This window comes from Silene latifolia, chromosome X (genome assembly GCF_048544455.1).
Source record: "Silene latifolia isolate original U9 population chromosome X, ASM4854445v1, whole genome shotgun sequence".
Classification (NCBI taxonomy): Eukaryota; Viridiplantae; Streptophyta; class Magnoliopsida; order Caryophyllales; family Caryophyllaceae; genus Silene; species Silene latifolia.
Genome location: NC_133537.1, coordinates 342,989,271 through 343,006,901, shown reverse-complemented (window position 1 = coordinate 343,006,901; position 17,631 = coordinate 342,989,271). Strand labels below are relative to the sequence as shown.

The 17,631-nt window shown below is 43.8% G+C and overlaps 2 protein-coding genes across 2 annotated transcripts; both read right to left on the bottom strand.

Moving 5' to 3' along the window:
- Positions 1–179: 179 nt before the first annotated feature.
- Positions 180–3,367, bottom strand: LOC141619645 (phosphoglycerate mutase-like protein AT74). The gene is made up of 2 exons (XM_074436664.1): positions 2,826–3,367; positions 180–799 (listed from the first exon to the last, which is right to left on the bottom strand). Exons 1-2 carry the CDS (start codon positions 3,271–3,273, stop codon positions 369–371), a joined length of 879 nt encoding a protein of 292 aa, XP_074292765.1. The 5' UTR covers positions 3,274–3,367; the 3' UTR covers positions 180–368.
- Positions 3,368–9,654: 6,287 nt separating this feature from the next.
- On the bottom strand, positions 9,655–10,493 carry LOC141621083 (uncharacterized). Its single transcript, XM_074437796.1, has 2 exons — positions 9,877–10,493; positions 9,655–9,782 (listed from the first exon to the last, which is right to left on the bottom strand). Exons 1-2 carry the CDS (start codon positions 10,232–10,234, stop codon positions 9,655–9,657), a joined length of 486 nt encoding a protein of 161 aa, XP_074293897.1. The 5' UTR covers positions 10,235–10,493.
- Between the last annotated feature and the right edge of the window lie 7,138 nt (positions 10,494–17,631).

The following is a 17,631-nucleotide window of genomic DNA, read 5'->3' as shown; positions in this document are numbered from 1 at the left end:
TGCCACCATTATTGCAATGTAGCAATCAGTACTGCATTTTCGTACCATGGTCCGCGGATCAGATTGTCATATACTCATGCATGGTCCGCGGATCAGTACTGCATTTTCGTACCATGCTCAACTGTTGGGACATAAATTGCAATAAACAACTGGCACAATTGACAACACAAGTGAACATATTAACAAACACTTGAATTGATTAGATTTCTATTAACTACAACGGGTACAATGGCGACTGTTCATAAGTACAACAATTCGGAATCCAACACAGAGATGAGGAGGTTAGAATTAGCTTAAACATTAACGAACATTAACGAAAGAATCTGCAACCAATGACGTGCTGGCCTGTACAAAAGTATAGTCGATCTTCAACTTCCACAGTCTTCAAAATGATCAGAACCCTCTTCCGCGCTGCTATCTGTATCTGTATCAGTTGCTAGGTTGTCAAAGAAGCCATCGAGATACCATGAACATTTTTCATTCCATTCACCTCGTTTAGCATGAACCCTCCATTTTTGATCAGCTACCATTTCGGGAGAGAGACCCCATTCGAGCATCTGTTCCTCTGAGTGGTGAACTGCCAGGCTGTACTCTCCTCCTTCACCCAATTCCATTATCCGGTACTCGCAATTCTCTGGGTTGTTGAGAAGCTCGAACTGTTCAACAGTCCATTTAAACCACTTCATCAAAAAAACACGCGAGCTGAGCCCGTGGGTTACTATGATCAGATTTAGGTCATGGCCGGGGTGCGGGTGAAGTCTGTTCAAGTCTATGTCCCTCCATAGAGATTCCATAAAACCTGCAGTTTACATCATTCATTTGTGTCAGGATAACTAGTAAAGTTCGCTAGGAATCAAAATGGCTAATACGGCCATGTAACATAGACGATGATCCTAGTGACCCTTGTGCCACAAATGCCACATATTGTTGATAAGTAGACCCGTCAAACCTCCCAAGACCCAAATAGAACAATCTCCATGTGACCAACCACGGGTAGAAAAATGCCACAAATTGTTGATAAGTAGACCCGTCAAACCTCCCCAGACCCAAATAGAACATTTCCATATGACAGAATGCATGAATTGAACCAACTCAATCCGAAGTTGGTTGCAGCAGAAGGGACGGCAGCGACAAAGAAACACATTTACAGAAATATGACATTGCTCACTAGATTAAGTTCTCATGCCCTAATTACTTAAAGCACTGTGCATGCTTTTCGGAATTTTTAGTGCATGCTTTGACATTATATTTGCGGAATTATTGACTTAGAAAGTTTACCACCAGTCAGTTTTCATCAAAATAAAAAATACGAGTCAATAAACCGATCACTTATCAAGAATCATGACATGGTGACAACTAATTAACTATTTGAACAATTTTCATGCAGCCAAGTTCATGTAATATTCTAATTTAATACAACTATCCACATTAAAGTCAATCCACAATTTCGCATTAACATATTACCGTTTCCTCATATCCAGACTCGTCTGACTACTTCTAAATTTCTGATACATGAAATGTTCAAAGAAACCATCCCGCATGAATCTTTTGATCAAAAACGGACAAAAGAAACATTATCTGAATTCCTCAAGACTCAAAGTCCTGCCGTTTATAACAGGTTAAACTGTTAAAGCAAGTCTTGGAGTCCGGATTTATTTCCCAATGACTCGAAATAAAAAATGAACTGTGCATTTCCCTAGTCCAATCCAACTAATAGTTCATTTGATCTCTTGGTTCCACTGAAATATACTAAACAAATCAGCTACCTCAGTAAATTAATTAATCAAAACAACAAATTTTCAACCTGAGAAACGACAAGCTTCGAAAAATAAAACAAAAAAGAACACCAAAGAAACTTCAACAAGCTAATCAATGGCGGAGCCAAGATTTGCCGTTAGAACTTAGGAGCTAAGATTGCCATTACTAACTAAATGAGGTAAACTAAAGATTAATCTACAATGTTAACTAAAAACCGAGATTTGCCTTAACTAACTAAATGAGGTAAAGTAAAGAACACCCATCTAATACTCAAACCAATCAAAACCAACAACCAAAGAAACTTCAACAAGCTAATTAGTGGCGGAGTCAAGATTTACCGTTAGTAGGAGCTAAGATTTGTTGTTACGTATAAAATAAGGTAAACTAAAGATAAATTCTAAAACAATATACTCCCTCCCATTCACAATAAACCTCCCATTTCATTTTGGCACAAAAATTAAGGAAACACACTACCCCACCATATAATTAAATTTGGACCACACAAATACACTACCCCACCATACAATTAAATTTGGACCACACAAACACTTACCAAAAAAGGAAATAGGGAGATTATTGTGAGTAACCGAAAAAGGAAATAGGGAGGTTTATTGTGAATGGGAGGGAGTATTAACTAAAAAATCGAAAAAATTCCTTGGGCGACCGTCCCTGCTAACCCCCTAGCTCCACCGCGGGCCCGCGGCCATTAATTCAATACTCCATAATTATCAACATAAACAAGAATCAATCAAAACCAACAAAACAGAAAAGATCAAACACAATTAAATTAAATTTCCATGGTAATTGCTACTGAAATGAGCTAAACTAATGAAAAAAATCGAAAATTTTAACTAAAAATCGAACATTTCCGGTCATTAATCAAGTAATTATCAACATAAACAGCAAAAAACCAATCAAAACCAACATAAACTTCTATAAGCCGGTCTTCCATAATTTATTATAAACCGGGTTCTTTTAATAACTACTTTTACTGTTTTACCCACTAATATAAAACCGTTTTACACGAGACTAACAGTAAAAAGTAAATAAAGTAAAAGAAACATAACTGGAAACACGATCAAAAACATCAGCAGCAGATTCACCCTCAGGAAACCGATAAAAAAACCTTCCAAACCGTTCACGAGTTTGTTTAATAATCTTCATCCTTTCCGCAACCTGAAAATTCCCAAAATCTTGTTCTCTAATTCTACACTCTTCTCTAACTCCAATAATCCTATTTTTCGAGAACGAGCGCCCGATTTCACGAAGAGTGGACCGGGTTCGCTCGTATGGTGAAACATAGAAGTAAACCATCCATGGAGATGAGGAATTGTTGAGGATTTTTCGGATTGCCGAGCCTGTGGTTCGGGCTTGGGTTATGCCGGTTTGGGTTAAGGGGATTTTGTGGTCTGGGGTTGTTGAGTAGGTTGTTGGGTTTGTGTTTCCTTGGCTTTCGCCGTGGCGGACTAGGATTATTCGCTTTGGGAGCCTGTGGTTGTTGTTTGGGTGTCCCATTTTGGTTCGGAATAAATACAAATTCTTGTTTAAGACGGGTTTTTAGTATTGGTAGAAATTGGGAGGTTTTTGGGGGTGTGGATTGTGGAAGGGGTTAGATTTGGGGAATTTTGGGGTATTTATAAGGGTTTTGAAAAGAGTGGAAATGGTGGGGAAAGGGAGTATAGGTGGTAGATTCTTTGTAAGCTTAATTGTTGGGTTTACCTTATCTTATGGACAAATAGACTTGGTAAAATGGGGTAATTGAGTTGGATATGGGTTGGGTCATTTGGTCGGGTTATTTCGATTTAACAGATTTCAGGTCAATTCGGGTCATTTCTGGTTTGTTATTACTAAGTTATTTTTGAGATGATGGATTACATGCAACAATAAACATTCGAGACGGGTCATATTGATCGGGTCAATTTGGGTTACGAGTCAATCACAAGTTCACAGTCAGAGTGTCAGGTTGGGTACGGGTCGGTCAGTTTTGCAAGGTTTATGAACAATGGGTTCTTCTTTTAGATTTGATGGGGCATATTCTGCACCGCTGACCAAGTCAACATATTGAACGAGGTCAAAGATATCCACAGCAAGTCAACGACTTAGACCGCTTAGCCGATGACCCATCGGCACCTACTGCTAGCTGGGTATCGGCATGGCAACCCGCCAGCCGGGGCACATATCCGCGTACTCACATCCAAGACCCTCTACGCCGCCGTAGGTCCATCTACCGAGGGTAGAATCTGTCTTTCCACCGATCGCCACTTGGCCACTTGGTCACTACGTGACAAAAGGTGAAAGCCTATATATACTCCTCAACCTTCATTGAGGAAAGGATCCCACAACTTAACCTAAATACACTATTCATCCTGTAATATCTCCCCATCTCTCTACAATACATACCTAGCCAAGCAACACAACTTAATCCTTTGAGTTTCGACTTGAGCGTCGGAGTGAGTACGCTGCACAAAGCCAAGCCCCGCCTTCGTTCATTGTTGCAGGAGAGGCCGAGAGGAACGATAAGGACAAGAAGAATCCAACCAAAGACATTACTCTACAAGCCACGGGTGGTAACGATATTGCTCTGGGAATTACACCCTAACAATTGGCGCCTGTCGTGGGGGAACGACACTAGAAGCTAGTCACATTCATTCCCAAAAAAAAAAAAAAAAAAAAAAAACCAACAAGAACCCACCCAAAAAGCTAAGAAAATGTCGAAACAACAAGATGCAGTCGTAACTGACGAAACCGCATTTTACCAAGATGATACTTTCAACAATTCTGGAGTCATACAGCCCGCCACCGGCGGTGTAATCCAACCGGAGTTCGGGATGCCACCAATACCCGACACGCCGCTGCCAGCCAACCAGGTCACCATCATGGGACGTATGGTTGACATAGCAAAGCTGAAAATGCTCCTGGACCTAATTAGTAATACGCCCGCTCACACTGTCACGCCGACAAGAGCGGCGGAAATCGTCCGGAGACCGGGCCCAAAATGTGACTCAAAAATTTGAACGGAGCACTAGGAGAAGCCGACCCAGTCAAGACGCCGGGGGAGCCCAAAGTGGGCGCGGTAGACCTAAGTCCTTCCCGCACTCGTGGGAGGACAGCGTCCCCGCCACACGAACGAGGCTCACCCCGGAGGAGCCAGAGAAGTCCGACTCAGCAGAGTTGGAGAAGAAGCCCGAGTCGAAGAAGGAGCCCCTCCCGTCACGTGGGAAGAAGCCAGGTTAGGGACGCAAGGAGCCGATCGCCGCGTGTCGTTCGACATATGGTTAGACAGCCCCTCAACGCCTACGTCCTAGAAGTCCCGGTGCCGAACAAGCTCAAGCTGCCACCTCTGTCGTACAAAGGAGATGGCGACCCAGTCGACCACGCTGAGGCTTTCGAGTCTTACATGTCGGTATGGGAGCAGCCCGACGAGGTCTGGTGCCGAATTTTCCCAACAACTTTGCATGGGATGGCTCAGAGTTGGTACAAAGGGCTTCCTGACGGCTCGGTGTATTATTACGCCGACCTGAAAGGCGCTTTCCTAGCCCAGTACTCCTGCAACAAGAGAAGGGCCGTAGAGACATCCGACCTCCTGACTATCAGACAGGAGGGGGGCGAGTCTCTCAGGAGCTATGTGAAGAGATTTGACGGAAAGGTCCAGCAGATTCGAGAAATTAATCCCGAGCTGGCGGCCTTCGCACTAATGAAGGGCCTCCAAGGGGAGCCTTAAAAACGAGCTCATCAAGAGCGGAGGCACGGCCTGGACGCCGCCAGAAAATTGGCCGACCAAGCCACCAAGGTGGAAGACTACCACAAGACCTGGGAAGATCCCCGCGAAGCCGAGCACTCGGAAAAGAATAGTCGCAAGCAGGACAGTCAGGACGAAGGACGCCGCGACAACACCGGCTCGCGGTCCAATGGAAGACGCCATGAGCATAATAGGTCACGGTCGGACAGACCCGACCGGAAGCAAGACTCGGCGGGCGCCGGGTGGAATTCAGAGGCGTACCACCAGAGGCGGTATAGTGAAAAAACCCCCCTCATCGCATCAGCCGCCGAAGTCTTCGCCTTGAGCAAGAACGAGGGCCAGAAGTGGGAGAGACCCCCCAAGCCAAAAAGTGACGGCGACACGAGCCAAGATCGTGAGTACCACGCCACACCGGCCATTTAACCAACGATCGCCGCCATCCGAAGAATGCTATAGAGGAGCCGATCCGGAAGGAAGCCTCGGCAAGTACGTTGCAAAAGGCCAAAAGACGGACGCCGCGGTTCGGATAGGAAGTCCGTCTTCGAGCGAATAGGCGTGATTCATGTTGTCATCGGGGGCAACGAGAACGGAGGGTCCGCTCATGGGCACAAGCGGCACCTAAACGAGCTATATCAGGCCATCAACTTTGTGCCCAACTCGAGGATCCCCTCCGCAAGCATCCCCGATATGACTATCGGAAGAAAGGACTACGAAGGGGTCATCGCCCCTCACAGCGACCCGCTGGTAGTCAATTTGGACATATCCAACCACTTGGTCAAGAGGTGCCTGATTGACACAGGTGCATACACGAACATCATGTTTAGGGAGTGCTTTCTCGGCCTCGGCCTGAAGGTCAAGGACTTAAGCCCCCGCACCAACCCCCTATACTTCTGGGGCCGGCCGATGCCGGGGATCAATTAGACTCCCGGTGACGTTCGGCGAAAAGAACGCGGCCAAAAACATCCTAGCTGAGTTCGTCGTCATTGACGGCTCGTCCGCCTACAACGTTCTCATAGGCCGAGTCACCCGAGCGAGGCCGACGCGATGATGTCCATCCGGGCCTTAACACCGATGTACGTCTCGGACCGGGGGGAAGCGCATAAGCTCGTCTCCAAAGACGAGAAGGATGAGGTGGTCAACGTCCAGATAGCTGCCCGAGGTTGCAACATGCAATCCCTCAAAGAGGCGAAGAAGTCCGAAAAAGGGAAAAGTCCGTCCTTACAAAGCGGGAGCGACCTCATGGATACGACTAGTGGCTGATTCGGGTATTTAGAGTCGTTAGGGCATTTGTAGTCTTGTAAAATTTTATGTAGCTACGGAGGTGTCCAAGATAGCTGTGGATACCCCAACGCATGTTTTTTACCTGGTGAAAAAAAAAAACATCCCCGCCTTCCATCAAAGCAAGGTTCTTCCCATCAGTTATCTATCAAGAAACAGATGCCGGCTCACACTGTCATACCGACAAGAGCGGCATTCTCTCGTCAAGAAATTAACGCCGTCGCAGTCACCCCAGTAGTAGACGCCACGCCACCCTCGAGGTTTGATGCCGTCGCAGCCACTCCAAGTGGTAGACGCCACGTAACACGCTATCAAGAAACAGATGCCGGCTCACACTCGTCATACCGACAAGAGCGGCATTCTCTCGTCAAGAAACAGATGCCGCTCACACTGTCATACCGACAAGAGCGGCATTCTCTCATCAAAGAAACATGATGCTCACGGCTTCACTGTCATACCGACAAGAGCGGCATTCTCTCGTCAAGAAACTAGCGCCGTCGCAGCACCCCAAGTAGTAGACGCCACGGCGAGCCACCCTCGAGGTTTGATGCCGTCGCAGTCACTCCAAGTGGTAGACGCCACGTAACACGCTATCAAGAAACAGATGCCGGCTCACACTGTCATACCGACAAGAGCGGCATTCTCTGTCAAGAAACAGATGCCGGCTCACACTGTCATACCGACAAGAGCGGCATTCTCTGTCAAGAAACTAGCGCCGTCGCAGTCACCCCAAGTAGTAGACGCCACGGCAGTCACCCTCAGAGGTTTGATGCCGTCGCAGTCACTCCAAGTGGTAGACGCCACGTAACACGCTATCAAGAAACAGATGCTTGGCTCACACATCGTCATACCGACAAGAGCGGCATTCTCTCGTCAAGAAACTAGCGCCGTCGCAGTCACCCCAAGTAGTAGACGCCACGCAGCCACCCTCGAGGTTTGATGCCGTCGCAGTCACTCCAAGTGGTAGACGCCACGTAACACGCTACCAAGAAACAGATGCTTAGGCTCACACTGTCATACCGACAAGAGCGGCATTCTCTCAATCAAGAAATTAGCGCCGTCGCAGTCACCCCAAGTAGTAGACGCCACTACATCCACCCTCGAGGTTTGATGCCGTCGCAGCACCCAAGTGGTAGACGCCACGTAACACGCTACCAAGAAACAGATCTTGCGCTCACACCGTCATACCGACAAGAGCGGCATTCTCTCGTCAAGAAATTAGCGCCGTCGCAGTCACCCCAAGTAGTAGACGCCACGGCCACCCTCGAGGTTTGATGCCGTCGCAGTCACTCCAAGTGGTAGACGCCACGTAACACGCTATCAAGAAACAGATGCTTAGGCTCACACTTTGTCATACCGACAAGAGCGGCATTCTCTGTCAAGAAACTAGCGCCGTCGCAGTCACCCCAAGTAGTAGACGCCACAGCACCACCCTCGAGGTTTGATGCCGTCGCAGTCACTCCAAGTGGTAGACGCCACGTAACACGCTACCAAGAAACAGATGCCGGCTCACATTGTCATACCGACAAGAGCGGGATTCTCTGTCAAAAAACTAGCGCCGGCTCATACTGTCGTACCGATAAGGGCGGCAATCACCCTCATAAGGCGGATACCACGACAGTAACGGTCATCACACACTACACCCGCAAAAACGGACGAAGCGTCTTGGAAGCGTTAAAAGCACAGTTGAGATACGCACTCCAAAACGAGAATACAGGAAGACAACTTTGACGAAGATGGGACAAAGACCTCGGCCACGCCGAAGGCAAAGGAAACGAATTATTATTAGAAGTTATAAAATTACAAGTGAAAAGAATACAGACAACGGCCGTCCCCATAGGGACAAGCCGAAACACAACCTACCAAGGTCGTACAAAAAGAAGACAAAAACTACCACTATGTTCATGTATCATGAGACAGCGGGGAGGAAGGGCTGAGTAATTGGCCCCCGGACAGCTGAAGCAGATCTGCTGTAAACTTGTTCTCATCAAGCAGCACGTGGTAGCATGTGAGGAGCTGAAGCAGATCTGCTGTAAACTTGTTCTCATCAAGCCGCATCTTCTTCAAAGAGGCGCCAAAGACTTTTTTTTTTAGCGACTCGGCCTTGGCCTCGGATCCTCACCGCCCTCATCCTTTCGGCTTCTTCTTTAGCCGCCCTAGCCTTCTCAGCAAGAGCTGCCTTTTCCGCGGCCGCCTCCCTCTCCATCTTCGCCTTCACCGCCTCCTTGGCCTCTTCCACCGCGGCTCTCTCCTTAGCCTCGAGCTTGTCATCGAGCAACGCGTCGAACCTGCCCCACGGGAAGGAGCCATCAAGAGGGAAAAGCTCCCCGATAACTTCCCTAGCAGCATTTTCGGCCAAATCCGGAACTTGGCGCACGATTTGGGAAGCATGTCGGTTTGCGATCTCGATGTCCGCCTCCTTTTGCTTGATGATGGCATCCCCGCCCCGAACCACCTCCGCCCGAGCCTTAAACAGTCCCGGACTCGTTCCTCTGCTTGAGGTAGAGGTCGGCGCGCCCCCGAGCGAGCTCACATTTCCTCGGCCGGTCCCGCGACCTCGGCGCCGCAGCCTCGGCTTTAGCCCTCTCGCCAAGACCTCCTTTTCGGCGTCCTCCCCGAGTTTTCTCTCTCTGCCAAGAGCGCCTTCCCGCTTCTTCCCTAAGCCTCTCGCTCATTGAGGAGATCCACTTCGCCGATGCAGCCCACCGCTTAGTGGCATTACGCTCATGAACAAACCCGCGCCACGGCCTTCTCTTGCTCCCCGAGACGAGCGGTAGTCACGTTCCACCTCGCCAGCTCCCTAATAAGCTTCGTACCCTCCTCTATAAGCTCGGAGACGGAAGCCTTCGGGATGAAGGGACGGTGGTGGCAATCTGCCACTAGCTGCGCAGGGGGGAGACGAAAGCCTTCTGGGATGAAGGGTTGACGGTGGTGCCCTGACCACCAACCTGTGCAGAGGACCCCACCGCCTGCTGCCCAACGTGAGCAATAGCCGACTGCGGCTGATCTGCAGAAATTCAGTTAAAACATCAGTATCAGTATCGACCCATCAGAAATACCTAGTGGCACGGCTGAATTTAAGCCACGAGCTAGATAGGTACCATGTTTGGCCTTCTTGACCGGAGAAGGCACTTCCTTGCCAGCGGTAGAAGCCGTCCCCTTCCTCTTACGGATAAGGGGAGATCCCTCTGCGTCAGAACCCCCCTCATCGGGAATCTCAACAATCTCCACCTTCTTAGGGGAGGGTATGGGAGTTGAAGCCGGTGTCGACCCCGTTGCCACCAAGGGCCTTGTTCTCCGCGTCCGACGCACCACGCCGCTAACAACCCTCGCCTGCGCCTCCTCTTTGCTCAAGACCTTCAGCCGCTGTTCCATGAGATCGTTCGGCGACATCCTGCGGTCATGGGCTGCAGCCTTAGGATGCAAGTCAGCAACGGTTTTATCTTTGTGCAGCCCCATTCTCCGAAGAAGATCCTCAGAAAGGTCCGGTCCAAAGTGGTCTACGAAAGAAACAAAGCAAGAGTCAAGTAGAAGAAATGAATCAAAATTCGAAAATAAAGAAACATTGAGAACGGTGGAGGGCCTCACACCGACCCCACTCACCCCGTGCTAGGGCCGGTATGAGGCCGACATAGCAAAGCGGCTCATCCTGAAGAATGATCTGCGTCGGGGGAATCCATCTTTTCGGCATCCCACGCTTGTCCACCTCAAAGAGCCTCGTTGCCGCCTCTCATCCTCCGTAAGAGGAACCCCCGCTAGCATCCATTTTAAGATGCTTTCGAGTGACCCATCTGTCATGCTCCGCCCTAGTCTCACACCGCAAGTTAACCTGGTGCTGGAAGGAACGAGGCAGCGGATAGTCATTCGGCACTTTAACATACACCCACCGACCTTGCCAGTCCTTGCAAGAAGAAGGTTTGTCAGCAGAGACATAACCCTGCTCCGTTTGCACACTGTACCACCCAACACGGCCAGAGAGTGACGGTTTGAGATGATGGAGTCGGCGGAATAAATTCACCGTCGGAGTTTCTCCCTTAAAAAGACAAAGCCAGACAAAACCAATTATGGTCCTCATGGCGGCGGTGCGGTTGGGCAACAAAAACGTTCATGGCTCTAATTATGGCCATAACATACCCGTTCGTCACGAAACCGAGCCCGTACTCCAAATGCCGCAGGTATACGCCAGTACAGCCCGACGGAGGGCAGCAAACGGCCTGACCCTCCTCAGGGATGACAATTTCGTATCCCCTACCAAAGAAAAAATGACCCTCGAGAAGTTTCCCGCCAGAACAACGGGCAAGCTCACAGGACCAAGTACGGTCAAGGTGGATCTTACAGACATAGCCGTGATCCATGACGTACTGTCTCCCCTCGCTAAGACGAGACGTTTCCGCATCATTACCAAAATCATCACCAAGATCACCAAAAGAGTCAGAATCCTCCCATTCCTCCGAATTTGAGGATCAACTTGAGAGAAGGGGACTTAGGGCCCCCGACGCAGTTCACCGGGTCCAAAGATCGTGACGACATGATTCACAAAAATTACTAGCAAGAAAAAAATAAAAAGTTTGCTTGTTTACCTTAAAGAAAAACACACGCCGGATCAAATACTCCGAAGATTAAGAAGAAGAAAACCCTTGAAAGTTTGGAGAAATGAAGATCTTAGAGAAAAATTTTCGAAAATAAAATGGAGGCCAAAATCACGGAATAACTACCCTATTTATAGAGAAAAGCCCATGAAGAAGGACCAATCAGGGCACAGCCCATGAAGCGTCAACCAATCAGCGAACACACACGTGTCAAGCATGCAACCGCGGAATGCCAATCGTCGCAACAGTTGAATGTCAATCAATGCAACAGTGACCAAACGTCTTCAACACGCCTATCCACATCTCTTCGATCGTTCATCTCCCGCAAACAAATATGTAGGTACCTAGTCTCCGCCGCCACCGATCAACCAAGCCAGGGAGCACGGGGCCGGGGGCATATCAAAGTCAACCGGCACCCTCGGCCGATCTCGGCCGGCGTCTTGATTCTTTTCCACATCGGATACCCTTCACGCATCCATGCGGAGGGGGGATATGGTATATGGTACGGCCTAGCAAGAGCCACGCCGGTACACAAGAAGACGCCGTCACAGAGATTTTCAAACTTACTCCGCAGAATATACGCTCGGTATACATCGGAGCCTATACCACGATAGACTACGCCTGGGGCAAATTGATGGGGCATATTCGCACCGTGACCAAGTCAACATATTGAACGAGGTCAAAGATATCCACAAAGAAGTCAACGACTTAGACCGCTTAGCCGATGCAAAAATTTATCGGCTACCGCTAGCTGAGGGTATCGGCATGGCAACCCGCCAAAATGGGGCACATATCCGCGTACTCACATCCAAGACCCTCGGCGGCCCGCCGTAGGTCCATCGGTGAGGGTAGAACGGTCTTTTTCCACCCGATCGCCACTTGGCCACTTGGTCACTACGTGACAAAAGGTGAAAGCCTATATATACTCCTCAACCTTCATTGAGGAAAGGATCCCACAACTTAACCTAAATACACTATTCATCCTCAGTAATATCTCCCTCATCTCTCTACAATACATACCTAGCCAAGCAACACAACTTAATCCTTTGAGTTTACTGACTTGAGCGTCGGAGTGAGTACGCTTGGCACAAAGCCAAGCCCTCAGTTCGTTCATTGTTGCAGGAGAGGCCGAGAGGAACGATAAGGACAAGAAGAATCCAACCAAAGACATTACTCTACAAGCCACGGGTGGTAACGATACTTGCTCTGGAATTACACCCGGAACAAGATTTAAAGTCATTCAATTCAGGTTCTATAAATTTAGTTCAATTTAGATCACATGAGTCCAGTTCAAATCATGTAAGTTTATTTTCGCTCATATAAGTACAATTTATCAGTCCATAAAATTGAAAAAAAGAAGAAGTCAAACACACTTATTAATCCTATAAGCTTATTAGTTCAGATTATATAAGTTTAGTTTATATCCTATAAGTTAGTTCAAATCGACTAAGAGAATTTAAGTCCAAATAAACGAAATGTAAACTACTACTGTATTAAGAAACTGTAATACTCCGTACATTTTAAAATGATCTTATGTGAGACCAGATAACGCTATAAATAGATTAGTTAAGATTAACATTGCTATTTACATTAACTTGTGATGACAAGGCTCGGTAAAATTGACCTATCAGATTAGCAAAATCAATATCCAAATTCAACATAATAGACCAATCGGATGGTGACGTTTTAGTTTAAAAAAAAAAAAAACATTCAAGTCACTTAAAATTAGAACATGTTTTAAACCTATTATTCTTTTTACAATATATCCATTCAAGAATTTATTGGTCTTTTGAACTTATCTAACAGGACATAAAATTTGAACTTCATATATAGTACATTCAAAGTTATCTTATATAAATTCAACTTTATTCTAGACCAAATATATGGTGTAGTGTATACGTCATGGTTAGCTCAAATTATTATTCTTTTCTTTTGATGGAGGAATTTGTTGCTTTTAAACCTCAATTTGTCCGAATATGGTATTGCATTTCTCAACTTGCGTCTCTTTCTCTTGTTGAATTTCTAATTTGGGTTGTATAAATTCTTACATTTTCAGTATTATCTCATTATTTAATAGAGATTATAGAGTTATAGTTTGTTCAAGGTTGGATGTCTAATTGTCTATCTTCATGACTTTATTGCTCTCTCTTTATAGCTAGGGTCAACAACTTGGAAATGTTCTTCACTTTCTTTTACGTTTATCCCTTCTCCATTTGAGGTATTAGATTCATACGTCAATTGTGTATAAAGATAATGACGAGCCCAGATCTTTTGTCCCACTTTCGCGTCCACTGCCTTAAATTTAATGAAAAATGATATGTAAATACTTAATTTTAATGTTTATTGTTTATGTGTCAAATGGAGAGATATTGAGACACAAAATGTAACACGAAAATGGGACAGGAAATTCGGAGTCATAGAGAACTTAAGAACTAGTACACGCAATTAAGGAATTAAGACTTTTAATACTAAAGAGGCGAAAAAAATTCAAAAGGCTTAGCTTTAACTAAAATTTCATGTAAGGGAATAAGTTTCCCTGGTAACCTCCTTAGCTCTACCACTGAGAAAGTAAGGAGCGAGGACATACAAAAAATTGATAATCCATTAAATATCAGTTGTCGAAATCGCAAATTAACGGTTGTTAAATATCAGTTGTCGAAATAACTTCTCATATTTATTACTTCATACATCAAATTGTTATGGAGTAATTGAAAATCCATTAAATATCAGTCGTCGAAATCGCAAAATAACGGTCGTTAAATACCAGTTGTTGAAATAACTTCTCATATTTATTAATTCTTACATCAAATTATTATTCGGTTATAAATGAACCTAATATCATGTAATTAGGGAATTCGCAACCGCTATCTTTGGTGCATACTAGTAAACCCCCGAGCATACGTGATAGCCTGCAAACCACGTACACCAGGTTAATCACCCTTTTTAGGGGGTAACAAGCTCGAAATTCAGAAGGCATAACTCCAAGTCATTTTACTCTTAATATTGTTTTTTATGAGACTTGAACCTGAGACCCTGAAAATATGACCCTTAAACCTAATATCACTCGATAAGACATTTCATACTATGATAGAAAAAGAAGGGACACCATATCTAGTACGGAGTACTCTAAAATTACTAAAAACTTTGTAAGATGAATAATTAAGGCGTGACGGTGGAGACGACGGTGGGGGCATGCAATTGAACGAACTACGATTGCTTAGCGCATTTAACAACGTATACGTGTGAGTAACGTGCATGTGAGTTGGGATTTGGGTGTTGGATTGACTTTCAGGGCTGCCTGTTGGCTGTTGCCAATTTCCCATGCATCATTATTTATTCCTTGAACAACCTTCCTCATAATGTATGTGCGACATACCGTGGTACAAATCCCCAATGTCTCAATTATTTATTTGTTTTTAACTAGTTTAGATCCCGCGCAATGAATGCGCGGTATTTATAGAGTTACTAATAATCTAATATAGACCAGTGTAATATATGCACGGTATTCAATATTCATAGAGTTTTACTTTTTAGTGTATTATTTATAGAATTTAAATTGACAATTCAGTTATTTTTCATGTTTCTTTTTAATGTATTTTGATTAGATAAATAAATAAAAATTTAAATCGTAAGAAGTAACAAAATTAGTGTTTTTTTAAAATTTTTTTTTTTTTACCGAGAAATTAATGATGTTAATTTACAAATATTTACTAATAACATATTTTTTAGCTGCAAATTTTTATCATAAAAAGTCAATGAATTTTAGCAAATATTTACTAATACCATACTCCCTCCAAGTTTTATCAATCTTCCCCTTTCAATAAAATACTCCTCACATATATTAGAGAAAGGGGAAGATACATATCACTTGGAGGGAGTATTTTTTAGCCGCATCTTCTTATCATAATAAGTTAACAAATTTTTATCAATAGGTTCTGTAAAAAAAGAATTTTCGTATCCTAAAAAGATCGGAGATAAATTTGTGCAGAATGTGAAATATTAAATGTTATAAATATTTAAATACAAAAGATTATATCCATTTATAACTTATTATGTCCACACTTATAGTATATGCTAAAAATATCAAGCACTATTCTAGAAAATATGTTTTAGGCGGGAAAAGTTGAGTTTCGCCTATTCATTTAGTAAATAGGGGATTAAAATACTTCACATAATAAAAAAATAAAAAGTTTAGACGGAGATAATACATATAAGTATATAACCTTGAAAATGGAAGGTGCTTAAATTGGCCCAGTTTATACCAGAGATGAAGTTAAACACAGGTTGACCATGCCATTATTTAGGCGATTTTTTCAAAAAAAAAATACTCCCTCATATTCACTCATTTCTTCCCCTTCCATTTTGCACAAGAAATAAGAAAATGATTTTCGACCACACAAAACACTCTACCCCACATATAATTGAATTTGGATCACACAAAACCTTCTAAAAAAGGAAAGGGAAAAGAAAATCCGACTATCCTGAAAACGGAAAGAGAAAGGAAATGAGTGAATAGGACTATAGGAGGGAGTATAATATATACTAACTTTCTTTTTGAAAAAATAACTATGATTCAAAATATAGTTACGATTGTTGTTTCAGCGCTAGGTAGAATCAATAAGTCTCTCTTAAGATGGATAAGTTAAAACGAGTCAAATAGTATCTCACTTGTATATATAGATAAGAAAAAAATGAAATATCTAGGAAATAACTAGATGTTTGTCTTATCTATATACAAATAGATTATTATTTGAGTCTTAAGCTTAAGATAGATATTCTCCTCTTAAATGAGAATTTGTAAAATAGAATTTGAACCCAGCTTTGTCCCAGTAAACGATGATACACAAATTCTCATGTGTGACGACACTATTCCGTTACAAGCTTGTAACCTATCACAAAGAACAAGTGGGAAAGCAAGTAAAAGGGCAAGTGAAAGGAAAATTATGAGAGATCCCAAATTTATGACCGTCACAAACAAGACGTATCAACGATTATATTATTGTAGAATGCTCGGACATTTGAATGGCCACCAACATCACTCGTACTCAAAAGTCAAAAGAAAACCAGTCATATCATGTCCTTAAAAATAACATAAATTGATGTACATATGTAAAATTGACGTTTCTCATTAATGCAGAATGAGAGTGTTTCTACTTTGCATGATTATATTTTAATGTCTTTCACTACTTTGCATGATTATATTTTAATGTCTTTCACTTGGTGGTACTTAGGTAGCATGAAACTATGAAACCAGTGAACAATAGCAAACAAAAACTCTCCTATAGAACCTTTTAATAACATATGATTGACCTAAAAGAAGAGAAACCCAAAGAAAACAATTATATTTATTTATATTTTAATTTTATTTTAAAGACCCGATATTTTATGATAAAAACTAACATATCTATGTATATAATTTATCAATATAAAATTTTAGGTTATCAAAATAAAATTATTTTCTACAAGTTTATTAATTAATTTATTTGGATTTTTAATTATTAGGTTAGTCTTATGGATAAAGTTGTCTTACACAACAATTTGTGATAGGAGAATATTACGGAGTATCAAAATGCTACTTAATGGGTCACATAAATTAGGCCCAAATTGTTGGACCAAAAATCAAAGCACAAATCTCCTGGGACTCCTATCAAAGCCCAAGAGCTCAAAACATGGTGTCCAAATGGTAAGGCATGCTCGACGCCAAGAGCAGCCGAGGCCTGGACCCGTGTCGAGCAGAGGATACGGAGTTCGGCCATGATTGATGTTCGGAACGGCCGTTTCATGCCAGGTCAACAGTACGGATAAGGCCATGTGGAACCTCCACGTGAACACCCTTTGTCCGTACACTTGTCAGTTGCTCCATATAAATAGGATCATTGTTCACCTTCTACGGTATTTAATCTTTAACTCTCCAAGCATATGCTCTCATATCACTACAATAGTTGGCCCAAGGTTCCTCATGAGAAACCCGATCGACCAAGCAAGTCCAAATAATGTGACTTAGGCATCAGAGGGGCTTTCCTCGGAACCTCTGAGACTAGGTTTGTTCCATGTTTCAAGTACATGCCGAGAGGAAGAGAACAAGTTCAAGGACCTCATGTCCGAAGGCCCAAGGACACATCATCGGATTACGCTTAACATAACTATAAATCATTCATTAGTCTCGTATATATTATTTGTATTTAACCTTTAGTACATTTATACCAGAAACACTACTAAAATGGTTTTCATAAGGCCAAACCACTTACAAAGTTACACGGTCTTTAA

What these genes read in the sequence shown, in the direction of transcription:
- LOC141619645 (XM_074436664.1), bottom strand. Translation starts at nt 3,273, where the DNA reads ATGGGACACCCAAACAACAACCACAGGCTCCCAAAGCGAATAATCCTA. An exon ending in TGTTTTTGATCGTGTTTCCA is followed by an intron (nt 800 to 2,825) that starts GTTATGTTTCTT and finishes TGTAAACTGCAG; the next exon opens with GTTTTATGGAATCTCTATGG.
- LOC141621083 (XM_074437796.1), bottom strand. Translation starts at nt 10,234, where the DNA reads ATGGGGCTGCACAAAGATAAAACCGTTGCTGACTTGCATCCTAAGGCT. An exon ending in GGTCAAGAAGGCCAAACATG is followed by an intron (nt 9,783 to 9,876) that starts GTACCTATCTAG and finishes GAATTTCTGCAG; the next exon opens with ATCAGCCGCAGTCGGCTATT.